The sequence below is a fragment of the Lathamus discolor genome, chromosome 12, assembly GCF_037157495.1.
Source record: "Lathamus discolor isolate bLatDis1 chromosome 12, bLatDis1.hap1, whole genome shotgun sequence".
NCBI lineage: Eukaryota > Metazoa > Chordata > Aves > Psittaciformes > Psittacidae > Lathamus > Lathamus discolor.
In genome coordinates, this window is record NC_088895.1 from 13,671,591 (window position 1) to 13,698,062 (window position 26,472).

The window sequence follows — 26,472 nt, forward strand, 5'->3', positions numbered from 1 at the left end:
TTCTGCTGCTCTGAACTAAGAAGAGGTCAAAGCTCAGCTTGTGAAGTAGCAAGTAACTGGGTGCATACATCCTGGCTCCACAGCCACATACAGCTGTGGCCTGGGGTGTAACAGAGGGCTCTGAAGCAGCAAGTCCAGCCCCAGCAGGTAAAGGAAACCAAGTTCCTCACTAAGGTTGTGTACACACCTGCCCTGAGGGCAAGGCCAGCCTTAGCATCCCCACCCAAAGCTTCGTATCAAGGTGTTATTATTAAGCCTTTCTAAGCTGTATTAGCAGTCCAGAGCTGGCTGGCAGGCCCAAGCTGCTCTATCACCACCACTGCCGCCTTTCCATGGCTCAAAGCTACAAAGCAGACTCATCAATCCAAAGTAAAGCCAGGTTAAAGCATCACAGAACATAAGCACTGAAAATAAGTGTTTATTTGCAGCAGTGCTCATGTCGTACAAGTGAACTTGGCCCTGAGGCCCCCCTCACATTCAACTCCTGCCTGTGCTGACTTCCAGAGCCAGCAGCAGGTTCAGGTGCCAAGCAGCAATATTTCTACCCAAGGTCATGTACCAGACTAAAGTGGTTTCAGGATATTCGTATGAGATGGAGCGCGCTATTTAGGGTAAAGTAAGTGACACTGTGTCTCTCAGTGCACCTGAGGCGAGGTACATCAGCATTACCCAGCTGCCAGAGGATAAGTGCAATTCCAACACCCACATTTAAACAAAAGCAACAGTATTTATAGAAAACCTTTGAGAACTTGAGTTTAATAAACCAGGAAAGGTCAGCTTGCACTTCACATTTGTACAAAACCATACAGAAACCACCTGCAAAAGACTTGATGAACTAGCTAGCAAAAACAACCCCAAAGAAAGGAAATGGTCCTCAGCAACAGCACGTACAGCTTATGGGAAACAAAAGTTACCAGCTCTAAGGATTACCTCCTGACACTTCAAATCATGAATCTGAATGTCTTTTACAAATACACAATATAAAAAACAGGGCAACTGGAACAGAACATTAACTGAAGAAGGAGAGATGTGTATTGGTGTATATACATATACACACATGTATAGAAACTCTCCCAATACTAAAATAGGCCATTGTGGTGAAGTTACGAGCGTCTGCATCTCACGCTTAATGGAAGGAGATGAATGTCCCTGCGAGTGTGTGTTTGGGTGGCAAATGGGTTTGTTGGCAGAGAGAATGACTGCAATCACAATCGGAGCTGACCAGTGGAGCCTGACAAGGTTAGCACTAAGCTTTCACATTGCATCTCGTTCCTTAACGAAAGAGACAGCCGTAAAGCATTCCTGAAACTCGACGTGGCATCCGACCCGTACAGGAAACACTCCGCCCCTCATTACCCTCAATATGAGGAATCATATAATGCCATTTTACCAGAACATAGCATAAACTCTTTGCTCTTACAAACAGAGGAAAAAAAACTGGATTTGTACCATCCTACACTGGTCTCGATGAATGCAGGAGTCCAGAACAGTATTTACAAGTGATTGTGACTGGCGTTCTCTCCTCGCTAGCGTAAGGACACAACATGGCTTCCATAAAGGCATTTCACATTTTACCAGACCCGCTGATTGCAGACTTTTTGCTCACTTTTTCAGTAGCATCTTGGCAAAGTCAGCATTGGACATCTTCTTCGGCTCCTCTGGGGGCGCAGAGGAAGCTGCTGGTGAGTTCTGGACCATCCCATTCTCTGCCTTAGCCACAGGATTACTCTGGCGCTGCAACGCACGAGGCACCATGGAAAGCTGTGTCCTTCCCTTCCCTCGCCTGGAGAGCAAAAAGGGACATTTAAAAGAATCCCAGTGCCCTTTGAAGGTACTGGTTTAACTTGGGGAAACAAAAAGGACTTTGTTCGCTATGAGGAACACTCTTCAATACTACTCCCATCTGTGGTTTCAGTAATAAGTAGTGCAAAGCTTTCAATGGGTGCACTTTGAAACAGGATACCCAAGTTCTGGCATAAAACAACAGCCCAGCAGTCCCCAGAAACTCAATCCGACACAACACTGAGTAGTGGTAGCACTCTGAAAGATGGAAGAGCAACCGGAATGCTCACTGTGAGCAATGGCTGGTTCTCCAGGACATGAGGACATGGAAGTTAGTAGTACTAAGGTACAAACATGTCCAATGCCTGATACTCTCAGTCACAACAGACCTGTTTCTATTGATAAGGAAGAAAAATCCACTTTCCCCCATCAATCCAGCAACCCTGTTTTTGATGGTTCAGCACCTTTTAAATGTTCTTCCCTATTCCAGATTAAATGCCTATATTTTAGCATGTAAATACACCCAGTGCTCCCTTTCCCACCATTGCCAAGCAGTCTTCCCAGTACTTACGCTCCATAGACCTGGCGTGGCACCGCAAACTGGGAGGCTCTGCCTGCCTCAGCCTTGTCCGGCAGCTTTCGGAGTGGGGGGTTACTGATCATCACCTTGATGACGTGCTCCTTGACTGTCAGACCATCCATTTTCAGCACAGCCTGCGAGGCCTGAGCTTCGTTTTCATATTCCACATAGGCCAGGCCCTAAATAAAAGAGGTGCCCTACATTAGGTTTAGTGCTGCTTTCTCTGTGTTTGGTCAAGCAGACCTAAACGTGGCTGAAAACCCAGTGTTCTTTAGCTAAAAGAATTCTTACCCACAACCTACACTTACTGACTCTCATTCATGAGTTTCACAGGAAATTAATCCTATTATAACATCCAAAGCACATTTATTTGTGGTTTAGACAGAATCCCAACTCAAACTAAGCTCAGAATGTGGCCTGCAAGGCTTAGGGAGCAGGTGTGACAAGGTGTGCACACAACAGGAACTGTACTTGAGATACTGCCAGGAGCTAGAAAATACATGAAAGAACCCATGCACACCATCACCAGCACAGCACCCACTAGAAGTGCCCAACACAGACACAGCCGAGGTGGAGTTTCGGCAGAGCAGCCACTGGTTTAGAGTCTCTTATTTAGAGACTCATTTATCCCTGTCAGAGAGACATGGCTAATTTCTCACTGGCAAATCTACTGCTGTAGCAGATGGTATGAACAATAGCCTCAAGATGCTGAAGGAGGTAGGAGGAGAATCAGTTACACCAGGTGAATCTAGCCAGTTACTTAAAAACAAGTTCTTTGCAGGCTTACTAATAACTTACTAAAGACTCCATGACAAGATTCTTTCTGAAGGATTTCTTACATTAGGAGAGCATTGAGGAAGCCTACCTTGGGTTTGCCTGCTCGGTTGGTGACCAGCCGAATGTCTTTCACATTCCCATGGGCTTTACATACATCTTCCAGCTCTTCCTTAGTGCAGGAAAATGGCAAACCAGATATAAATAGTTTGTGTTTCTCCAGGGTAGTGCTGTATCTGAACACCTGAGGAAAGGAGGAGGCTGTTAGTTTGCAGACCAAAGACTCCAATGATTTCAATCACACCCCCAAAAAGCAATGCCAATCCTGATTTATGGCAAAGTAACGCAAGAACCAAGAATTCCCAGGAAACAGTTTCACTGCCAAATTATCACATTACCATTCCAAACCAGCACAACATGAGTTCATCACACACACCAGTCCCACTGTTTAACCTAGTACTTGAAAGAACAGAAGTCTACCTTGAAGTCTGGATGCTTGTTCTTGTCAACACACGGAGACACAAACATGGGTCTCCCCTCCACAGCTTGACGATCCAAGCTAAGGGCCTGGAGAGCAGATTTCTCCTCCTTGAATTCCACGTAGCAATAGCCTCGGAACGTCCCCTTGTTGCTGAACACCGGACGGATTTCTGCCACCTCCCCACAGCTCTCAAAGAGCTCTTTCAGTTTCACCTCCGGCTCTGCCATGTTGTAGGAGAGGTTGCTGACAAAGACAGTTACGCTATCCTTACTGCTGTCATGTAAGACCTTGGGGATGTCCTTTCGACTGGTGGTTGCCTTTTCCTTCTGGTTTGCTGGGCGATCTGGCTTTTCAGGTCCGCTTCTCCCAAACAGTCCCATTTCTACCTCCATGTCTTCTTCAAGTAAACCATCACCCTTGTGTCTCTTGCTGGGCTGCTCTGCTGACAAATGACATTGAAAGCCTTACTAATGAGAGTTACACCATTTCATTCACCATTGCAATTACGCTGTCCTCTGTTACCACTGTGCAGTTTGGAAATGGCACAAAATACAGTCACAGGTCTCACAGACACAAACAGAAACCTCCCTCGGGTTTTTAGTAATGAGTAACAAGAGGTTATTTGACCAATAGAGCAAGGATTTAGATGAAAGCAAAAAGAATACTTTCCTTTTCTCTGTCAGTTGCAACTACTGATTCATATCATTCCCCTCCACCTAATGGGGTTACTGTTATTTAAGTAAGAAGAAAACCTAAAATCAAGAACTCCCAGGGCAGTAACCTCTTACAATATTCTGTTACCACCTTCCAAGAGGCTGCTCCAATACCGAATAATCCAATATAGACACATGCCTTGGCAGCGTATGAGTCAGGAAAATGACTTTAAGGTACAGTATTTCTCTGAAATAATAAAAACCTAAATCTCTTTAAGTCCTTATAAACATGTACTTCTGTTGCTCGGAAACCATTTAGCCTTTCTATCATTTCATTCCCACAACAAAGACCTCCCAGGGGAAGGAGACCCTGAACAGACAGCAGCTCTGTGAAGATACCAGCGATGCCACTTCCTCACCTGCCTCTAACAGAAGGGAGACAACCAACAACCCTGTTGCCAAAGGTCTGAAGTTTGAATTTATCTTTATTACCTTCTTCCTCTTGTCCCCATTCACCCTCATCATCATCATCTGCTTTGCGTTTGTCCCCAGTCCTGGCTTTTTTAGCCTTTTTGGAAGCTTTCTTTTCCGCCCGAGCCTGCTTTCGCTGTTCAGCTTTCTCCTCCTCCAGCTTTGCCAGAGCAGCTTCTTTCTCAGCAGCCTACAAACATACAAGACATTGTTTTTCCAGTGACAGCAAAGCATTTTCCAGAGTACTCAACCTGGAGGGTTTCTCCTCAGCAACATTAAACACAGCACTAACAGGATCAACACTTAAAGCACATCAATTGTTTGCTCTTTGAGCTTCCCTGGAATGCACGTTACTCTTGTATCTATCCAAGGGTCAAAAGGTGAAAGATAAAAAGCGTCAGAAGAGGTGAACCATAGTTTTTAAACTAAAATCAATAGCTCTAACGCTTTAAGACAGTTCAGGTCTGTCCATGGGAACCAGCATTAGAGATCTGACATTCAGACAAGCATGATCTTAATACAGGTATTGCCTATAAATTGCTCAGGTAGCTCAGAAAGTTCTGACCTTTGCTCTTTGTTCATTGACTCGAGCTAGTCTGTTCTCTGTTTTCTGAACAGCTGCATCCCAGTCTTCCAGAGTTCCTAATGGACAGGGGAAAAAAAAGCCTTGTATTTAGCTTTCCCTTAATTTGAAAATACAGGTCTGGAAAAATAAGAGTCAATGAGTTTGTGGGATTTTTCTTAATATTAACCATTACACATAAAAATTCTAACTATAATGAGGAGCCTTCAAAGAAAAGAAAACCTAAGCAGAGCAGAAATCTCTCATTTACAATATGACACTCTAAAAAGGCATGGAAAAACCCAGGAGGCTGCAGGTCAGGCCAGAAAAGAAGAAAAAGAAAGAGGAGAGCCACTTGTGTATACTACAGTAGTGAAAAGAAAGGAAGCCTTCACCAGAACACAAAGCACTGGATCAAAATTCACTCTCATTGTACACAAAACAGATGATGCACAGTTACAGTTACCTTCTATTCGCTCCAGCGTGAGCAGCACCTCACAGACGTGCTCTGGATAGTCACTGGTGCATTGCACAGCTCGATGCAAGGCCTTCCTGCAGTGCTGAGTATCACCATGAGCTCTGCAGGAGGAAAACCACAGCAATAAGGAGCCAATCCCCCACATGCAGATCACAAGACAGGACAGTTAACTACTCTACACAAGTATTTTCCTTCCTTCTATGCATTATTGCTGTAATAGGCGTAAAATATACTGCAGAGCTGCTGCAAGAACCACAAGACCATATATAAACCCATGTGAAGTATCCAAGTCTTGTCTTACACAGATGAGCAAACTAAAATGCTAGCGAACTCTCCCAGCCAGCCAAGCTCTTACCTTTCTAGGTTATAATACTCCAGCCACATGTTAGCATATTTGGCATTTCCTTTAGTCATAATGTTGTCCCACAGTTCTCTGGCTTTCTGCATGTTGTTACACAAGCGAGCCTGAAACACAACATCCCAAGCATTCAGTATGATTGCAGATTATTTATTCAGCACCATTTCCCCCCTGCCTTCCCTCCACCGCCAGAACAAGAAAACACTACAGATAGAAAGGGGAAGTCATTCATTAAGATCCAGGCACACATTGTCCAGGAGGAATGCAATGCCCGAGACTTTGCAATCCATCCCATGCGTTACACCCCAAGAAGTTACAGCACGAAGGTAACAGGACTTATCCTGATCTGTATGGCCCTGGGGCAAAGGAAGGAAATAAAACATCCACTCACAGGCAGTGACTGCACCAGCACATTGATATCTGTACTAGTTTGAATCTAGCTGGTGTAGACAGCAGCAAATTAGGCAGGATTCCAGGCAGCTTACAGCCTCGGTGCTCAGTTCCAAGCCAGTGTGGCCAGCCCACTAAACCAAGGCACTCACACACTTCTGTACCACACTGCAGTCACAGCAGCATCAACACACTAACAGTCCTGACAACCTTCTCAAAGAGAATGCCGTTTCCTTCCTGGGATGTTGTTCTTCAAGCATGAAGCTACACTATGTGCTTGATCAGTCCAGACACAGGAGTGGAAGAAGAGAGATTTACTCACTGAAGTCACCCAGACAAAACACCAAAGTAAAAGAGGTTTGCATTCTGCGGCTGGAACCTTAAAAGGACCCATTTCCTCTAGCCTAGCAATTTAAATAGAGCAGATGGAAACCTCACCTCAATTCTTGCCCAGTTCTGCATGATGGTGCAGGACGGATCACCACTTTCACTGAATCCTGGGAATAAAACCAAGAACTGGTTGTGAAGGGCTCTCGGAAATAGAGTGTTTATTAGACAACTTCTACATTGTACCTGAGATGTGTATCTGTAGCCTGCTTAAAGTGTTTGAGACACTTGAGGGCAAGTTAAACATCATGGGAAGAACTGGTCTTACTATTCTTGAACAAGAGAAAACAATGTATTGGATGATTTTACTTACTCTCTTCTACTTCTTGTTTCAAATACTCCACAGCACGGGCAAATGCGGACCGTAGCTCTTCCAATTCCTTACTCGAGTCTTTAGAAAGAAAGAAAATCCAGTTATTTTAAAGCAATTCTTTCATCTCCCATCACTAAAACCTCTTCCTTATCACCCACAATGATTTTAAAGGGGAACCTGAATGTTATCAATTCAGTAAAACTCACTACATGCATAATAAAAAGACAAAGACATCAAGCACCTAAAACATAAGGGAGGGCAGTTTTGCAACAGCACAGTCTATTCTGTCAGCAAGAGCTGCTTTAAACCCACTGAGTTCATATATTTTAGAGACACTAACTGGCCAGAAAATGTGTTTTGTGAAAGATGTGAAACTACCAAAAGAGCTGTTACATTTTTTAACAATACCAGAGAGAGATACCTAGAAAAGAGATTAAACATTTATTCACACCTATATCATAGGTACCTTGTGTAAAATCCACCCTTCTTCTCAGGTAATCAAGATACGCCTGCCAGATTTCTACATAGTCCGTTGCCTGAATAAAACCTGCGTTCAGAGCTTTTTCAAACATTTCTGAAAGAAAATGGGGAAAAAAAGCCATACGAACATATTAATTTTCCAGATATTGACAAAATTAGCAAGCTACAATGTATAGCAATGAAGTCCATACACCTTGCGTATCTGGAGACAGGAAAATACAGTAACTCCTGTATATGGTACATGGGTTTAGGAAGGGGATTTACAAGCCAGTTTGCATGAACGTTACTGAAGTCGTTCATTGCTTGCTCAGAAGTGAAGCTGCTCAACAGCAGCAGCTCTGCCCTAGGAACACGATGCTGCACATTTCATCAGCTTTAAGATTGCCGCAGCAGGATGAAAACAAATCCTACAGTGTTCTGCAAGCCACCATCTGTCAGACGTTATTCAGGGTGCAGAAAGCAGCTCTGTACTGGAGAGAAGGTTTGCTGAGATGGCCTTTCTTTACCAGAAATAATGCTGTGATCAACTCTGTGCCTCTCCATCGCCAGAAGATACCTAATCCACAGCCCCACCGTCCAGGGACAGTTCCTAACAGCGCGGTCATGAGCGGACAAGACCAATTCCTTCACCTTCAGCTGCCGGTCCTAGAATAACCATACAACAAAGTTTTATGTTCCTGTTAGTCAGAGAGACCATCCAAGACAAAAATACCAGCTTATGAAGAGCAACACCTCAAAAAAGTACTTTTACATTTGAAAAGCCAAGACAGGATGGGTATTTTGAAGTTTATACTCCTACAGTCTCAGTGAAGACCTTCAAATCAGAAAGGATATGGTCAGGAACAACACAACCAATAACTCCACGCCACGTCAGTCTGCAATACCTAACCATCTGCTTTAACCAAGCCAGTTAGGTATTTTCTGCCAATAAGATAAATATAACGAAGGCACCAAGTAAATTTCCAACTGCTCTTCATATGTTAAGAGGAGAGGAAAGGATACAAAACAAGGAGGGTGTACACATAGCCTGCTTCAGCCACCCACAACCTGCTGTCTCAAGCTGGTGAGACAACAGAGCAACTCAGCCTAGATAAGCCTCCTGTAGCAAGTTACACTGATCTCCTAACAGCTCAACCTTCTGTCTATATGTAAAGCCCTGCCTCTCAAGTTCAGCATGATTCTCAAACTGCATTAGCCAGCCCACATGTAAATAGACTGAACATCTGGGTTTGCTTCAGCTTCTTGGTAAATTAGGTTTTGTTCTCCACCATAAACCATTCATGAGCACTGGCATCGCTCAAACAAGCACTGTCATTAATTTAACTGTGCCTTCCCAGTGATCCAGACAGCACTGAACTGCTTTGCCTATACAAGCTGGAAGAAAAGGAGGGACATCCTCAGAAGCAATGCCTCTGGATGAGGGGCTACCAAAGACAGTGCCAGGGCTCACAGTAAAGCTGGCTACACTCAGTCAACTCTGCCATATAGCACAAACCTCAATGCAAACAACCAGTTTAATTCTGCACAGCTGAAGGAGAAAGAGCAGATGCTCATTCGAGCAATAAACACACCACTGGAAAGAGGAAGAAACCAAAGGCAAGGTGAAAATCAGACTTTAAATTCTTCAGGAAAGAAGGGACAGGACTGAGGTGAAACTTGGTCTTCTGTTTATCAGCCACTAAGATTAAAATAAAACCAAACCCCACACACAGGGAAATGAAACTGGAAACATCTGGGGTTTTGTTCCTTACCAAATACTGATTGTAACGTGCCCAGAGATCTGGCACAAGGCAGTTCTCAGCCAAAGCCCTCTCGTAGATCAACTGAATGCGAGCTGGATCACCTGCTTTCATTTCAAAATCAATGTAAGCTTGATATTCTGCCAGCTTTGGTGTTTCAGCACCCAGCTGGAAAACAAAGAGGGATACAAAAAAACTCTAAACCAAAGCACAATTCAAACAACTCAATTGTTACTCAGAGTAGAGTGCTCCTGGGCACCTTAGGGTGGCCTGACACAAGCAACAGCTACAACAGTTTCCAGTCCACCCAGTTGTGGGGCTTCTTGTCTCACACTGCTCACAGCTGAAAGCCTCCTGGCAATAGGCAGGTGCTCTGTGACTAGAACAATACAATTTAGGGAATAAAGGGAATCATCCCCATGCAATTAAGTCTTTGCTTTTAAAGATAAGTGCAAGTAAAACATTACCAGTGCCTCTTCATAGGGTTTGCACTTCTCCAATTGCTGGAGAGCTTTCTTGTAGTTCTTTATTGTTGTTTCTGGGATTGGATCTTCTGACCACTCCTCATATTCAGCATAAGAAGTCTCCATATCTATAGAACAGACACAAAAACCCATCAGTAATGCACTTATTGGAATAAATAATCAGATTTCAAGCTATGTTTGACACATATTTGTATTTTTATTTATGCTTTCAATCTTGACTGTCACACTACTGAACACTTGCAGGGTTCAGGAAGATCATCTTACACAGTGCAACACAACAGAACCTCAGGGCAAGATACATCAAAGCTATAGACTTGGATTTAGAAAACCAAAGTGGCAAGATTCTCCCAAGGTGTAAAGAAAGGAACCCAAATTCTTTCAATGCGCTAATGAAGAAGTACTTACCTTTCTCCTATAAACAAATCAGCAAGAGATTTAAGGAGTTTAAAATACGAATTAGAAAGGGGACGATATCAACAATCCAGCTGTCAGCGTGTACTACTCCCAACCGAGGTTCTTGTGTAGAGATCACCACAGCTGAATTCCTCATTCCTATGTTTTATACTCATTGCTCATACTTTAAATAGCCTCAAATTACATATTGAAGAAACAGAGAAGCTGTTTCAATGAGTAAGAGTATTTCTGAACAAAAGGGATCCATGCATCATTCAAGAGGCCCTAAACACAGGCCAACGCCATTGATTAAAGAATATACAAATCTTACAGCTGGAGTTTGTGTGGCTCTACCAAAAGAATAACCAGGACTAAAGCCTGGATGAGTGTAACAGCTTCTCCACCCCACCTCAGCAGCTCTTACCCAACAGTGGGATCCCCAGCTGGCGCCTGAACAGCGTGTGGATCTTCTCAAGCTGGCTGCAGAGCATCTGCTGCTGCTCAGGAGATGGAACACTGCCAGGAGCTGGCTACAAGCAAAAGGATTGAAGTTTAATCAGTTCTCTCAAGCCGGAGCTGGTGAATATTATGGGGTATTGGTTATGAGTTGGGGGATCAGGGCTCCAAATGACTACTTGATTCTTGAAGAACACACACAGCCACCCTATTGTAGGCAAGGACATCTTTTAACTTCCTTCTCTTACATGGTACAAAACCATAAATTTCACATTCTGGTCATCTTCTAAAGGCATCTTTTGCAGAGAGAGCAGAACTGAACATTCCAGGGATAACACATTATCAGCCAAAGTCCCCAAAAGTGTGAAATAAGGAACGAGTTAAAAGCTGAAGTAGAAAACAAGTCTGGAAGCATAAACATGGCTATGTGCAGGAATACTGACTGGCAGCAACACTGTTTAATAATGAAGCTGGTCAGTTCAGAGCTCTTCTTGTCAGTTCAAGCTAAAGCAGCAGAGTGGCACTTTGCTTCTGGATACGAGATGTTATGATCTTATTTAAACACAAATCCATTACTCGACTAAACACACACAACACTCTTCCCAAACCAAAGGGTCAGTTTGTACAGCCGAAGAGAAACCAACTGTGTGACATTACAGCCTCTTTTCTCAGTGGAGACTGATGAAGGGGCTCAAGCCCACTTCAGACACCACAATACAGCTTGTTTCTTGCAGGAGCCTGGCCTTACCTGTGCTGTTTCCAGGATGGCATTCTCAAACTCCCGGTACGCTTCCCACAGCGCAGTGCCCTTTGTCACATGCAGCCCCACTGCAGTCAGTGCCCTCTCAAAGATGGAGCGAACTCTCTCGATTCCTCCTTCCTGGCCAATGCCACCAATTGAATACTGGGCATATTCCAACCAAATTTCAGGACCTAAATAAAGTCAGGAGAAACAAAGTAAGAGTTTTCTTCTGAATAAAGTCATTCTTGCAGTTGCTACCAACACCTACTGACTCCCATATGCCACGTCTGGTACACAAGCTGCATCAGAGAGAGATGAATCAAGACACCCCCCAACAGCAGCTTCACTCCTCTTGAGCACATTGTGCAGAGCTGGGACTAACAACTCAGATTAAAGTAGGCCCTTATTCTCTTTGCAGGCTTCGGCCCTCACTTGTTCAGCAACTGCTTTAGCAGCATAACCATGAAGGTGAGAGGGAGGTGCTACAACAGCATCAGCTGTCTGGCACCTCTCCTGCCTATGGCAGTCCTTGGGTAAACCAGGTTCAGGGACCTGCAGTAGAGACCATGCAACGAAGAGACATTAGGATTGCACATCTCAGGCTCCAGAAGAAGACCTTCCAATCCCCAAGGGCAATCCATAGAGCAGAGCCAGAGGATATCACCTCTCAGCTCTTCATTCCTCCTTCCTGAAGCATCACCAACACTCTGTGAGGGCAGCTCTGTCAGTGCTCTGATGTGACATTTTGCCTGCAATGGATTTACCTGGATGGTACCAAGCCCTCTCTGTTTCTTCAGGCTTCATGTTTCCACCACAATCCCCAAAGAGCACACAGTTACTCAGTGCTTTAAGGTACAAGTTTTAAGCTCCTGACAGAGAGATGAGACACCATGAACTCCCCTGGCTTTTGCCAGGGATGATCAGAGCTGGTCCCACAGCATGGCTTCAAGAACACTGGCTCCCAGACAGTAATTATAAGCTGCTCTGAAAGAGCTGTCACGTAGTGGAAGTGGCAGTAAAGACACTGCCAACCAACACAGAGACAGGAAAAGAAATGAACCTTTTGAAAGCATTCACTTTCCTCAAAGAAAGAGCTAAAGAATTCCTAATGGGTAGCAGAGAAAGCATCACTTGAGTGAGAGTAACACCTGCAGCTTTGAGAGATGAGAGGAGGGCAAAATATGCATTTAAAGCCTTTTACAACAATGGCTCAGGAGACTTTAAGGACTGCAGTGGCACTTAAAGCATTGCCCTTGACTGGCCTTAACTCCGACACTTCATAAAAGCTGAGCATCACGTCACACTGTTTTTGATCCAATTTCTGCATTATAACAGAAGGAAAAAGCTTTCCTAAGAAAAACAAGCTCTAACCTGAAGGCAACACGATACATTTGATAGCGTCTCATCAACTTACAGATGTAGTCTTTCACAGCTCTCTCAAAGAGCTCGTAAACCTTCTCTCGCTCCGAGCTTTCAGAAGCCATTTTTATCTCGTCCTTCAACCAGTCCAGCCAGATCTCTGAAAGGAAGAAGTTCAGGATCCATCACCAGCAGTCAGAAAGAACAACTTCAATCCATTTGTCGAGGTTTTTCTTACGAGAGTTTAGAGTAACAGAGTTAAAAATGAAGAGAGAGCCAAGGCAGAGCACAGCTTCAGTCTGCACAACTCCTCACCATTAATCTAAAAGAGGGGTTTGGTAGAGACCTTCTCAAATTGGCACTAAACAGGCACACTCATATTTAAAGAGAGCAGGAGTTGCAAGCAGCAACTTCTCAGCATTTTGGGCAGGTCAGTGCATAGCAGCAACCCAAGAGGCAGCCAGAGACACAACTTTGACAAGAAGCAGTCAACAGCTTCAGAGGCTGCAAGTGCCCACCTGCACAGAAGGAAACCTTCCCTTGCCAAGGTTAAAAGCACCGGGGCAGAGCAGCCTCTGCAATATTCACCCTGTCTCATATATGAGTAAAGAAACACCCACTTCAAGGCCCACCCACAGCACCCACCACCACTGTGTTTTCTTTGCTGCTTGACTGCAATCTCACTTGCGGAGGAGTTTGTCTGGGCTCAAGTCATATTCACTGAGTGAGGGGAGCTGGTTCAGTGCTGCCATCCCACTGGTGCATTACCCCTTCAGCAGAGGCAGCACAAGCAGACGTCCGCCTGTCCCCAGGCAACAGCAGGTCACATCCTGGCAGGAGCACCCAGCAAACAGGCAGACCAGAGGCTGGAGTAGATGGGCACAAACACCCTCCCTCCAGTCCCACACCACTGCAGCAGCCTCTGGCAGGGGACAGGGCAGGTGCTGGTGGAAAAAGCTCAAATCCCTGCAACAGACCCATTACCCTTCATATGCCAGAAGCCAAGCTCAGTTCGGGCCATTAACATCATTCAAAGTGTGCGCTCACAGCCCAGAAAGCCAACCGTATTCTGGGCTGCATCGAAAGGAGCGTGACCAGCAGGTCAAAGGAGGTGATCCTGCCCCTCTACTCTGCTCTTGTGAGACCTCACCTGGAGCATTGGGTGCAGTTCTGGTGTCCTCAACATAAAAAGGACATGGAACTGCTGGAACAAGTCCAGGGGAGGCCACGAGGATGATCAGGGACTGGAGCACCTCCCGTATGAAGACAGGCTGAGGAAGTTGGGGCTGTTCAGCCTGGAGAAGAGAAGGCTGCGTGGAGACCTCAGAGCAGCTTCCAGTACCTGAAGGGGGTCTATAGGGATGCTGGGGAGGGACTCTTCGTCAGGGACTGTAGTGACAGGACAAGGGGTAATGGGTTAAAACTGAAAGAGGGGAAGTTTAGATTGGATCTAAGGAGGAAATTCTTTCCTGTTAGGGTGGTGAGGCACTGGAATGGGTTGCCCAGAGAGGTTGTGAGTGCTCCATCCCTGGCAGTGCTCAAGGCCAGGTTGGATGAAACCTTGGGTGGGATGGTTTAGTGAGAGGTGTCCCTGCCCATGGCAGGGGGGTTGGAATTGGATGATCTTGAGGTCCTTTCCAACCCGAACTATTCTATGATTCTATGATTCTAAATCCACCCTTTTCGGTTTCTCCAGGCTGGAACAACGTTGTTGACGCCTGACACAAATATACATGATCTCCCTGCTGAAACAGCATTGTACACAGACAATGCTAAAGCTGCATCAGGGGCAACACGAGCAGAAAGCGCTCTGTACCTTCGGTAAGTGGGAAGAGTTCACTCATCTTCTGCCGAGCCCTTCGGAGCTTCACCAGCTCTCCCTCCTGGCGGAGCAGCTTTATCAGGTCCAGGTGACAGTTATAGTCAAAAGCATTGATGGAGAGCTTTGGAACAAGAGAAAATACTACATTAAAAGCACTGCTGAGCGATGGCCATGGCAAATAAGCCTGAAAACACTCAGAACAGAACCTCACACTCTCCTTTGGGGAGCACAGGTCTCATCGTGGCTGTGTAACACAGCTCTACACAGAGCTGCACCAAACGCCACTGTTGCTTACAAGATGCTTTCAGGTCACAAGCAGGCATTTATAACAAACCCTTCCCCCCTTTAACAGAGCTTTAAAGTTAACCTTGAGCTCAGCTTACGGCGCTAAGCTCTAAAGGTTAGTGCCCAGCAGTGCAAATGCCAGCACCTGCAGAAACAAACCCAGAAGTGGAAAACTTAAAAAGCATCTTCCAACAGTGCTAAACGTGCGTTAGTTCCTTTAAAGGTGATACAGCAAACAAAGGGACAGCTAGCTAAGGGGTTCTCATTGAGCACAAGCTACCCACGCGGGCTCTCCTCTCCGGCTTCCCTCTAAAAACAACCCCAAAGCGCTCAGTTTCCACTTCAAACTCCCAACACTCGCTCCCTGCGAACTGCCAGCCCCAATCCCCAGGAGCAGCCGCGGATCCTCCCCCGCTCCGGCCGCGCTGCCCCAGCGGGCAGCCACAAAGAGAAGCACCGGCCGGGTCCCCGGGAGGGGAGGCCGAGAACCGAGCCCTCCCCACGGCGCCCGGACGGACGCGTCTCTCGTAGCAACGCGGGCGGGTGAGGAGCGCCGGGCCCGGCCCAGCGCCGCTTCCCCCGGGGTGAGGGCTGGGCCCGGGCGGAGGCCGCGCTGCCGCCGCCGCCCCCTCCCCACGCCGCCGCCGCCGGCCCCACCTGCTCCTCCAGCCGCTGGATCTCGGCCTCGTTCTCCTTCTCCTCGTCTTCGCCATCACCGGACGAGTCCGAGTCTCCCTCGTCCTCCGAGTCCCCGCCCGACTCGGGGTCGCCCTCCGGCAGCCGCTTCTCCTCCTCCTCCTCCGCCACCACCGCCTCAGCTCCCGCCGCCGCCATCTTATGCAGCTCGCTCCGCAGCCAGCCGCGCTCCGCCGTGCGACGGGGCTGTCCGCGCCGCGCCTGCCCCACCGCCGCGCACCGCCACCCGGCGAGCGCTGCGAGAAGAGGACCGAAACTCTTCCCGCACCATCCTGCTCTCGGCTGCGCACCGGGACCGAGCTGCAGCGAGCACCGAGGGGGCCGGACCCCTCACCTTTCCGGCTGAGGCGCAGGCAGCGCCGCGGGCATCTCAGGGCCTGGCAGTCAGGGGGCCTCCGTGAAGGTCTGAAGCGTGCACGGCGCCGCTCTTCCGCCATATTGAGCGTGGCCGCCGCGGCTCCGCACATGCACCGGATGTTGCGATAGGAACAGTGTCGCGATAACGAACGGTGTCGCGACTGCAAGCTACGTTTGTCGCTCGCTTTAGCGGCAGACTACAGCGCTGTCCGTTGTTAGGAGGCTTTTAGCATTCGCCTCCTTTTCACCGCGCTAGGGGTGAAGCTGCGGCAGCGCCAGGCCTGAGGCTGCAGCGGGGAGTGGGGGGCGTAGCCACAGCGAAGGGGGCGTGGCCGCAGCGTGCGAGGCTATATAAGGGCGCGGCGGGGCCCCGCCCCTTCCAGGTGCAAGATGGCGGCGCTGAGGGCGGCGGGGGCGGCGCTGCTGCGGCCGGGCCGCGGGGCGGAGGCGGCGGCCAGGCTGGGCTACCACAAGAAGGTGAGGGCCGGGGGGCCAGGAGAGCCCCGGGGGGGGACGTGCGGGGACACGGGGACAGGCCGTTGGCTGACGCGGTGTCCCCGCAGGTGGTGGATCACTACGAGAACCCGCGCAATGTCGGCTCCCTCGACCGCAACGCCAAGAACGTGGGCACCGGCCTGGTGGGCGCCCCGGCGTGCGGGGATGTCATGAAGCTGCAGGTTGGCACCGGGGACGGGGGTACTAAGGGCTGGTGTGAGGGCCGGATCCATGCCCTGTCCCCTCAGGGGTGCAGCGAGGCCTTTCCCTCCCCGCCCTCAAATGTCCCCTGGGGCCCTGCAGGCCCCGTCCGGCTCCTGAGGGCGCTGGGTCAGTGAGGGGCGCTCCGGGGTGCCCAGTGGTGCTGAGCTAGATACTGAGGTACCATCAACTCTCTCTCAGGTGGAAGTGGATGAGAACGGGAGGATCGTGGATGCCCGTTTCAAAACCTTCGGTTGTGGGTCAGCGATTGCATCGAGTTCACTGGCAACGGAGTGGGTCAAAGGGAAAACGGTGAGGAAGCGGCTGCTGGAGTCAGGGGTGACAGCAGGGAAAGCCTTCGGAGCTGCCTGTGTTGGGGCTATAGGAAACAGCAGCTGGGAATCGCAGTACTGATTGCGTGCAGTAGCTTAGGAAGCAGGGACTGGTGACCCTGTCAGTGGCCTGACTTCTAGGGCAATAGTTGCCTTTTCCAAGAATATCCATTAATGTGCAGGGAAGTCATTTGTGTCATATGCAACAAGAGAAACACGGTGATTGCAGGCTCTGGGAGAAAGTGTAATTACGGATCATCTTCAGAGCTCCCTTTCTGCCAGACAAGAAATACACTTCCCTGTTATGATAAAAGATAAAGAGACTTAGAGCTGCCCATCTGGCACCAGTCTGACACTGGTGTGCTTTGGTTCATTCCCACCACTGGGATGTTCCTTGATTCCAGCATACTTACTTGAGATCTTCTTCCCTGTGGATTCTGTTGGCTTTGAGGCGTTAGAGCACTAAAGCACTCTGAGCAAATGCCTTTGTAGCTGGTGGTGTAGCTCACGTGGCCGCTGACCACTCGCTAATTGCATTTCAGGTTGATGAAGCATTGAAAATCAAGAACACGGATATTGCCAAAGAGCTCTGCCTTCCTCCTGTCAAACTGCACTGCTCCAGTAAGTAAAGGACCAGTTGGTGAGGGTTCAAACACCAGCTTGTGTTTGACAGTGAGACTGTGGGAGTAGAACAAAGGCTTTGGAATGTGGCCATGAGGGAAACTTGTGTTGTGGTTTCAGGGTCATTTTATGAGCTTTCGCGTCTTGTGGACTCTGCAGCTCAGCAGACTGATAGCGAATGCTCACATTCGGACTGGTGCTGCCTGCAGTACTGTTCTTACAGCACATTTTGTTTAAAATGCCTTTCTCCTGTCCTTGAAATACTTGTTTTGGTTTTAGTGCTGGCTGAAGACGCCATCAGGGCTGCCTTGGCTGACTACAAGTTGAAGCAGGATTCGAACAAAGAAGTGTCAGAGAAGAAAGCAAACAACGCCTAAACTGACTGTAAAGCTTGTTCTCATTCCACTTCCTTTTGCAGTGCAATTACTTTAGATTAGTAGGATCCTGCTCACTACTAAAGCAAGCTGTAAGATACGCACAACTTACGCACACCGTGTCGCTGGAGGTGTGTGGACGGCCACTCCTGTGCTTGCACGATGGAGGTGGGTGGTTCAGCAGCCTCTGTCCTGTCACGACTCCCCTTGGTGGAGTGAAGAAGGCTGCTCACCGGCGGCTTCATCCTGGAGGGAAATTCCTCCTGTTCCGGTACTCGAAGGGCTGCACTTTTTCCTTGGAAGATGTAGAGTTTTGCCTAATATTTCACTGGAATTAGTGGGAAACGTTGCCTTGGTTTTATTCTTTCTGTAAGAACTGGAGGTCTGTGTGTACAAACACGGGGTGGTTCATCTGCCACAGACTACAGCGGTGTCTTGAGTTTCATTTCACAATCTGAGTGCAAGTCCCTCCTCTCTGGGCTGGCAGGGTCGGTCTGTGCCCTCTGGGAATGCCTTTACGTCCCTGCTGAGCCTTCCCAGACTATTCCCACTGTTTGAGCTGTCCCCCTGGGAGCACACAGCGTTTGAAAGCTAAAGGTTTTGTGGGTTAAACCCCGCTCTGCAGCTCCGTGTGCTCAGCTCTGCCTTCTGGTGGTGGCTGCTCGTGTTCCAGAGGAGCATTCCCAGAGATTCCCAAAACAAACAGAAAACACATTTCAGGACTTTGCCTGCTCTGGAGACTTTAAACCACCCAAAAACCAGTGGCTTAAGGCCAGCTTGAATGGGGCTTGGAGCAACCTGGGCTAGTGGAAGGTGTCCCTGCCCATGGCAGGGGTTGGAACTGGATGAGCTTCAAGGTGCCTTCAACCCAAACCAGGCTGGAATTCAATGAAATCTCAGCTAAAAACATGGAAAAACCACGTTTAATAACGGGCAGCTCATTTTGCTGTCTCTGTCCACAGTTTTGTTTTAATGCAGCACAGGCCGGGGGCTGTTGCTGCTGTGCTTTGTCTCTCACAAGCCTGTCCTTACCTCAGTTCAGCACCACGCCATGCACCGGCCGCTGGCCTTGTCTCCTGCAGCAGGAATGTGCCTCATTCCCTGGGAATGGTCCTGTGGTTTTCCAGTTCAAAACCAAAAACTCAGGGAAACTTCAGCCACCCACGTCCACTTTGGGGCCGAATCAGCTCATTGTGCCTGCGAGAGCCCTGTGACAAAGCACACACCCTTCCAAAGGGGTCATCCTGATGCTGGGACATCCCAAACTGCCCCATGGGATACAGGGACACAGGGATGTGCTGCTTTGGAGGCAGAAACCCCTCCCTTCACCCCACGTTGCCCTCCCTGCTCCAGCCCTGTTCCAGTGCCAAGCAACGCAGCTCCCCCACCCTTGGCTGTGGGGCACGAGATAAGAGTTTCCCAGAAGCAGCACGTCAGGGTGCAGATGGCATGGGTGATAAGAGCTCATCCCTGGCTCCAAGGGCTTCACCCCACAGCGCTGGTGGTGCCTTCCAGGCTCTGGGGGGCACACGTGGGCCACAACCGGCTGCATCCGAACACCAGCAAGATCCAGGGAGAGCCCTGATGGAGCAGAGGCAGGGACTGCGCCTTGGCCATGCTGCACAAACACACAGGAGAGGAGAATCTGCGTAGGAAACGTCTTTATTGTTAGCTGAAGGGGTTAAGGAGGCAAAGATCCAGCTGGGCTCTGGGCTGTCACAGCACTGGGGCACTGAAATCAAAGGATGGGTCCTTACTGCTAAATCCTCTCCCTTTAGGTGGGCAAGGATGGCCAAGGTTGCCACAGCCATCAGCAAAGCCAGCCCATGGTGCCCAAGGTCATGGTGAGTCCCTGCCCTGATCCGTGGGGATACAGAGGGAGCTGCACAGACACACGCCCCTGCCCCAGCCATGGTCCCACACCTCTATCCAGAGGGATCAGCTCCTGGATCAGATCAGGATGCTTCTAAGTAGTAAAATAACATTTAGGAGAGAGCTCAAGGGGGAGACGAGCTGGAGCTGGGTGGGGGAAGCCCCTTGGGCAGCCGGAGCAATGGGGCTGATGGAGAAGCACCAGAGACCCCCAGGGCTTTGCCAAGGAGTGAGGCAGGGAGCGGAGGCTTCATCGGGGCTTCCTCGAGCCACCACGTACACACGGAGCAGCAAAGCACCACCATGTCCATCGTGGGCCCACAGGGATCCCACGAGCCAGCGGCTCCTGGATCACCCAGGACCGGGTCCCTGCCCTAGTTGCCAGTAGGGGCTGTGGGACCATCCCGGGGTGCATCAGGGGCTCCATCCGTTGCACCCGCTGCATCCTCAGCACATGGGGTCATCTTCTTGCCTCCTTCCTCTTCCTCCTTATGGCCCCCGTTGGCCAGCGGTGCCTTGGAGGGGGATTTGAGGCTCTGGGCTGCAGCGAGGATGTCTGCCTGCAGCTGCTGCCCACAGTCGAGCTGCTCCTCAGCACCGGGGTCTTTATCAGGCACCTCATTGAAGGCGCGGGGTCCCCCCACCTTGTCCCGCTCATCCACGTACTTCTTCTTGGGGAAGGAGGACGGGTAGTACGCTGACGCCTTGTGCTTCTGCCGGACGATGACAGCGGCGCAGATGATGAAGAGGAGGACGAAGGCCAGCGAGCCCACCACCACCACCAGCAGCAGGTACTCCTTGAAGACAGCCACCAGCCCATCCAGCACGCCGCGCGGCGCTGAGCTGTTGGTCACCGTGGTCCCCACCACATCCCCCGCTGTCGGGCCGGTCCCCGGTGTCACATAGAGGATGGGTGGCGCGGCTGAGACCTCCTCACCGTCCCCGCTGCCCCCGGCATCGGGCAGCACCGCAATGTGCCGGGGTGCTGCCGAGTGTGCCGAGGCCACCACCACCAGCAGCATCATCAGCCACGCACCCGTCGCCATGTCCCTGGTGCTCCCACAGCGTCCTGCGGGATGCAGAGGGGAGGGCGACACGTTAACACGCCAATGGAGCAGGCCCCATGGAGCACCCATCGCAAGGGACCAGCACAAGCATCCAAGCCCCGGCTCCGTTGTTCACCCATCCGGATTCCCTTAGGGAAAGCAGCCCGCCATCCCAGCCTCCTCGCCCGGCTGCCGAGCAAGGGGCTGCGTTTGTTTTGCAACGGAGCACTACAAAAATAGATGGGAAGCAGCTGGGTTGCATTGCTCAAGGCTGGGGGATGCTGCCAACAGCCGGCTTCAGACAGCGGCCGATTAGAGAATTCCTGACACATGGAGGTTTCCAGTGGAAACTCTGACACAGGCGGCGCTGCAGAGGGGCGGCCGCGGCGCAAGAGGCATTTCCCAACGGCTCGTCCCAACGCAGACCGTTACAAACGATTCCCAGCTTGAGGGTGGCTAAAAATAGGCTGGTGGCGGTTTGATCCCAGTGACGGGATGGGGCTTGGGATCCTCCAGAGCCGTTGCAAAGGGGCAGATCTGGAGCTGGGGTGCAGTGGGCAGAGGGGGTCCCTGGTCCGAGCATCAGGGTGCAGGACAGCTCCATCCCCTCATTGTTGTGGATGGGGCTGGATCTGCTCTGTGCACATTGTAGGACATGGGATAAGCGTTTCCCATCCCCACACGCAGCTCAAACCAAAGAGCTGGGATGAGCCCCCAGCTGGTCTCTGCACCCCATCGGGGTTTGGAAGTGGGGTACAACCACCCCGTGGCCACCATGGCACATTCCCGAGGGACGGCAGCACATTCCAGCTGTGCCGCGCCACGTAATGCCATCGAGCCATTCCCAAAGCTCCCCCCCCACCCCGGCCCCACAATCCACTTCCCAGGGACCATCAGCAGGGACCCCCCAGGACAATGCCCGCAACCTCAGGCCCCCTAAATCCCAACCACTTCCCGTTTCTCCCCAAACCAACCCCACCAGGAGGGATCCCCCCACCGGGACTCAGCTCCTGGGCTCCTTCCCGGCTGCAGGATCTGGTTTGCATTAAACCAGAGCAGACAAGCGGCAGCAGTGGCAGGAGGAGCCCCCGGACCCCCCCAGCTCACCGCAGGCTCTGGGCTCACTGCGGTTACAGCAGCAGCACCAAGGGGTTTGGGGGGCCAGGATGAGCCCCTTCATCCTCCCCCATTGCAGAGAGGGGCCCCTCAGCTGCGATGGGGTCCCGGGAAGGTGAAGGCAATAACTTGCTATTAGTAAGATGTTAACGGCCACAGAGGGGCTGCCTAAAGCCCAAATCAGTGCCAAGCACAGGGCCTGTTGCTGCCCCTCCATCCCCATCCCATCCTCATGCACCCCCAGACCCACAGCACGTCCCTGCACTCAGCTCGGCCAGGCGCAGGCAATTCCTGCTTCCCTTTCCTCCCAAAACACTCAGGAAATCCACAGTTCCCACATTGCCCAGGCACAGAACCCCCCGCACCGAGCCCGGCTCCGCACAGCTCCATCCTGCATCCCGCATCCCAGCGCAGGGACCATGCCCAGCCCTCGCCCCAGCTCCCAAACCATGGAGCATCCCGCACCCTGCTTCGGAGCCACCCCAAGGCTTGGGACGAGGCTGGTGCTGCCGGTGGGACCTCACCTCGTCCGCAGGCACCGCGCTGGCAGGAGGGAGCCGAGAGGCCGGGGTCTGTCCCGCTCACCTCGCACCCCTCCGGCTGCCTCCGGGATGGAGCCGCCTCCTTCTCCTCCTCCTCCTCCCCTTCCTGTGCTGCCCGGGCCCAGCTTGTTCTCATTAGGGCTGGTTTGGGGAGGGAATGTGGGAGGCCGGGGAGGGGCAGCGGCCCCCGGCCCCCTCCCAGATGAAACCCAGCTGGGGCTGGGGGGGCTTCTTGGGCTCTTGCCTTGTGAGGAAAGGGGGGAGCCCCAGTGCCCCCCATCACCATCACGGCACTGCTGGAAGGGGCCACTTTTAGGGTGCAAGTGGGGATGGGGGTCACAGCCATGGGGGGGGGGGGGGTGCAAAGGTGGTTTTGTCCATGGGGGTGCAGATAAAGCCCCATTCCCTGGCCACGTGGCTGAGCCTCTATGGCAGGACATAGACCCAGTGGTGCTGGCACCCCCAAAATGCCATTGCTCCCAGTGATGCCATGCTGGGAGCAAGCATGGCCCCCACCTCACTGCCTTTTGCTGTGCTCCTCTGCCCCTCACCACCCCAGCACAGAGCTGGAGCCATCCCTGCACCCCCAGACCCTGCCTGGGCACGGAGCACCAGAGGTCTGGGGGGGAGGGGGGGGGGTGTCAGGCTTGGTGCCCTGCTGTTACTGAAGGCTGTCAGTGTGAAGTGGGGGCAAACAGGGCTTGGAACCCCCTGCTTGATTGCAGACCCTTTCCTAAACATCCCAGCCTGGAAATGCTCCGGAACAACCCCCTCGGGGTGCGGGGGGGGGGGGGGGTGTGTGCAGAAAACCACCCCCTGGGACGGTTCCATGCCGGGGGCCGGCGCTGTCCCCTCTCTGCGCCCCGCACCGCGTCCTCAGGGCTGAAGTTGCTCAAGAGGCTGCAGCCGCGGCGTGACCTCATCCCCCTGCTATTCGCCCCTGCGCGTCCCTGGGGACCGGGGCCGGATCCCCCCCAGAGCATCGGGGCCGGTCCCCACGGCCGCGGGCAGCGCGCAGCCGGACGGGAACCGACGCCAAAGGGAATCGCGGCTCCCAGAAATAACGGCCCCGTCCGCCTGCGGCCGCGCGCGGCGCCCAACGGCCGGAGCTGGAACCTCGCAGGGAAGGGGGAGAGGAGAGGGGCGGCCCAGGAGAGGCGGCGGGAGCGGCGCCAGCGGCAGCCGGATGCGCTCCTGCAGCCCGGATGGGACTGGGGCCGTGATTCCCCCTCTGTGTGCCCAGCGGTGCCGGTGCTGGCGCTGGACTGAGCCTCCTTGCCCAGGGTCCCGATTCCTCCGTGTCCACAGAACCCATCCCACCCTGGCCAGGGTCCTTATCCCTCCTCATCCAGGGTCCCAATTCTTCCGTGCCCAGAGTCCCCATCACTCCTTGCTCAAGGTCCCTATTCCTCTGTGTCCATGGTCCCCAGTCCTCCTCATGCAGGGTCCCCATCCCACCTCATCCACAGTCCCTATCCCTCCATGTCCAGGGTCCCCATCCCACCTCATCCAGGTTTCCCGTCTTTCCTCCTCCAGGATTACTATTCCTTTACACCCAGAGTTGCCATCCCTCCTTACTCAAGGTCCCTATTCCTCTCTGCCCAAGGCCCCTATTCCTCCGTGTCCAAAGCCCCCACCCCACCTCATCCAGTGTCCCCATCCCTCTTTATCCAGGATCCCCATCCCTCTTTATCCACGGTTTCCATTCCGCCCTGCCCAGGGTCCCCATCCCTCCTCCTCCATGGTCCCCACCGTCCCCAGCCCGGCTCCCGGTCCCTGCCGCGCTGTCCCGGGGCTGTGCCGGTGCCGGAGCCGCGGGGCCGCCGGGGCCAGCGCACCCCGACCATTAACGCTGCCGTTTTAGCCTGCGGCGGGCGGGGGCTCTGCCCGTGGCGCTGGGCAGGGCTCGGCCCCGCTCTGTAATTTGGGGCCGCTGGAACGTGGGTCCCGCAGGGCCCGGCCCCGAAACCTGCAATTTGGGACGTTCCAGCCCTGCTCTGCTTCTAATTTGCCTCGCCGGGATGCGCTGTGCCAGGGGGACACCTACAGGGACTGATCCTGCTCCATGCCCAGCCCCGGGTGCCCAGGGACCCGCTGTGACACGGCCCTGGCAGGGAGGTGGCAGCCGATGGGACCTGAGGACTGTGCCCAATGGGGCCATGCCCGGCTCCTGGCAGCGGCTCCGGTGCTGGAGGGAAGTTTCTCCTGGCTGGGCTCCTGCTCCAGAGCAGCAGGAACGGGGCTGGGTGAGTGTGGAGCAACACGCACCCATCCGCATCATCGGGATCCGGCAGCCTCATCCTCACCCTGGACCGGGGCTGGATGAGCCCCTGTGAGGGGAAGCTGCATGATGGGAGCATCCCTTCACCTCTGCGTGACAGTGGTCCCTGTGGGCTCCCATTCCCCAGCCTGCTCTGTGTGCATTGAAGGTTTAAGCGACATAAACCTTTGTGCCCGTTACCGGTGATCCATGAGCTCCTAGAGCAGCTTTTGGCACGGCACTGCCACCCACACGGGGACGTGGTGGGTCAGAGCAGGGTGGCATCACAGGGAGCCCATGGTCAGGGTGTCCCATCCGGAACCGGCCACCGGCTGCGGATACCCCCCCCCCGCAATGACTCCCCATAAACATTTACATCTGCAGCAGGGTGCGGGGCCGCTCAGCTCCAGATGGATCAAATCCCGGGACAACAGGAATGTAAACAGGGAATGGGGCCGGGGGGTGGGACGGCCACCACTGAACACGGCTTTAGGGGCGGCTGCGCACCCAGGGCTCAGCTCAGGGACACAGCGGGACCTTGAGGGCGTTCGGAGGCGCCTCTCTGCTCTGTGTGAGCTGTGAGCATCGAGGGTGGAGGGGAGTGCTCTGGTGCGGATGAGGATGTGGGGATGCTGAGTCTGGCAGGGCAGGGTGGGGATGCTGAGCCTGGCCACAGCGGGGATGGGGATGCAGGGATGGGGACACAGGGATGGGGACACTGAGCCAGGGTGGGGATGCAGGGATGGGGACACTGAGCCAGGATTGGGATGCAGGGTTGGGGATACAGGGATGGGGATGCATCCCCTACCAGGATGGGGTAGGGATGGGTGTAAGGGGACACTGAGCCAGGATGGGGATGCAGGGCTGGGGATACAGGGATGGGGATGCATCCCCTACCAGGATGGGGTAGGGATGGGTGTAAGGGGACACTGAGCCAGGATGGGGATGCAGGGCTGGGGATACAGGGATGGGGATGCATCCCCTACCAGGATGGGGTAGGGATGGGTATATGGGGACACTGAGCCTGGCAGCACAGGGACAGTCCTGGGTGATTTCTCCTCCCTTGGGTGGCTCCCCCAGCACCAGGCACAAGGAAAGGATCAGGTTGGTGGCTCAAGGGGTGACCAACACAGCAGGGACCTGGGAGCAAATCCAAGCCCCATAACCCCCAGGCAAGGCAGAGGGACCTTTGGTGGCCACTTTGGCTTCACTCTCCCCATCCCTCCCAGCCAGAGTCACAGCCAGGCAGGGACAGCCCCGGCCAGCACCTCGCTATGAGGCTGAGAGCCTGTGAGCACCGCTTGCTCATGGGGACGAGCAGCGCACGGAGCCACCGATGAGCAGGGACAGCACCGGAGGCGTCCCCTCGCCCCGCGCAGGCGACCGCAGCGCAGGAACACGTTACACCGCGACCCCCCAGCCCCATCCCGTCCTCCCCCCCCCCATTTCCGCCCTGCACCTCCACCCTTTCCGCTCCCACACAGCGGCACGAAGCCGAGCCCCACGCTGGGTCCCCAGGGCCGTGGGTCTGGTCCCTGCATGGGGGGGATGTGGGTTTCACTTCTGCTCC

The 26,472-nt window shown here is 52.4% G+C and overlaps 3 protein-coding genes across 5 annotated transcripts; 1 reads left to right on the forward strand and 2 right to left on the reverse strand.

Annotated features, from left to right (window-relative positions):
• Positions 1-727: 727 nt before the first annotated feature.
• Positions 728-16,124, reverse strand: SART3 (spliceosome associated factor 3, U4/U6 recycling protein). 2 transcript variants are annotated; one of them, XM_065692960.1, is made up of 19 exons: positions 15,648-16,124; positions 14,700-14,826; positions 12,939-13,043; positions 11,531-11,715; positions 10,751-10,856; positions 9,916-10,040; positions 9,461-9,616; positions 8,216-8,354; positions 7,696-7,803; positions 7,230-7,307; positions 6,968-7,026; positions 6,137-6,246; positions 5,770-5,882; positions 5,307-5,383; positions 4,763-4,931; positions 3,617-4,059; positions 3,228-3,380; positions 2,354-2,541; positions 728-1,783 (listed from the first exon to the last, which is right to left on the reverse strand). In XM_065692960.1, exons 1-19 carry the CDS (start codon positions 15,822-15,824, stop codon positions 1,603-1,605), a joined length of 2,799 nt encoding a protein of 932 aa, XP_065549032.1. In that variant the 5' UTR covers positions 15,825-16,124; the 3' UTR covers positions 728-1,602. The 2 variants fall into 2 exon arrangements, with proteins under 2 accessions (XP_065549032.1, XP_065549033.1); XM_065692961.1 differs by having other exon boundaries at positions 3,617-4,056; positions 15,648-16,123.
• A 285-nt stretch (positions 16,125-16,409) lies between these two features.
• Positions 16,410-18,491, forward strand: ISCU (iron-sulfur cluster assembly enzyme). The gene is made up of 5 exons (XM_065692967.1): positions 16,410-16,520; positions 16,607-16,720; positions 16,941-17,051; positions 17,614-17,692; positions 17,972-18,491. The coding sequence occupies exons 1-5, from the start codon at positions 16,434-16,436 to the stop codon at positions 18,067-18,069; spliced, it is 489 nt and encodes a 162-aa protein (XP_065549039.1). The 5' UTR covers positions 16,410-16,433; the 3' UTR covers positions 18,070-18,491.
• Positions 18,492-19,710: 1,219 nt separating this feature from the next.
• On the reverse strand, positions 19,711-22,793 carry TMEM119 (transmembrane protein 119). 2 transcript variants are annotated; one of them, XM_065692965.1, is made up of 2 exons: positions 22,625-22,793; positions 19,711-21,007 (listed from the first exon to the last, which is right to left on the reverse strand). In XM_065692965.1, the coding sequence occupies exons 1-2, from the start codon at positions 22,776-22,778 to the stop codon at positions 20,313-20,315; spliced, it is 849 nt and encodes a 282-aa protein (XP_065549037.1). In that variant the 5' UTR covers positions 22,779-22,793; the 3' UTR covers positions 19,711-20,312. The 2 variants fall into 2 exon arrangements, with proteins under 2 accessions (XP_065549037.1, XP_065549038.1); XM_065692966.1 differs by having other exon boundaries at positions 22,566-22,627.
• Positions 22,794-26,472: the final 3,679 nt, after the last annotated feature.

Excerpts from the sequence above, each read along its gene's own strand:
- SART3 (XM_065692960.1), bottom strand. The coding sequence starts at position 15,824 with ATGGCGGCGGCGGGAGCTGAGGCGGTGGTGGCGGAGGAGGAGGAGGAG. Across the intron at positions 9,617-9,915 it reads AACCCTATGAAGAGGCACTG|CTGGGTGCTGAAACACCAAA; the intron begins GTAATGTTTTAC and ends TTTGTTTTCCAG. Across the intron at positions 7,027-7,229 it reads GAAACAAGAAGTAGAAGAGA|GATTCAGTGAAAGTGGTGAT; the intron begins GTAAGTAAAATC and ends TTTTATTCCCAG.
- ISCU (XM_065692967.1), top strand. The coding sequence starts at position 16,434 with ATGGCGGCGCTGAGGGCGGCGGGGGCGGCGCTGCTGCGGCCGGGCCGC. Across the intron at positions 16,721-16,940 it reads GGGATGTCATGAAGCTGCAG|GTGGAAGTGGATGAGAACGG; the intron begins GTTGGCACCGGG and ends ACTCTCTCTCAG. Across the intron at positions 17,052-17,613 it reads AGTGGGTCAAAGGGAAAACG|GTTGATGAAGCATTGAAAAT; the intron begins GTGAGGAAGCGG and ends ATTGCATTTCAG.
- TMEM119 (XM_065692965.1), bottom strand. The coding sequence starts at position 22,778 with ATGAGAACAAGCTGGGCCCGGGCAGCACAGGAAGGGGAGGAGGAGGAG. Across the intron at positions 21,008-22,624 it reads GCGCGGTGCCTGCGGACGAG|GACGCTGTGGGAGCACCAGG; the intron begins GTGAGGTCCCAC and ends TGCATCCCGCAG.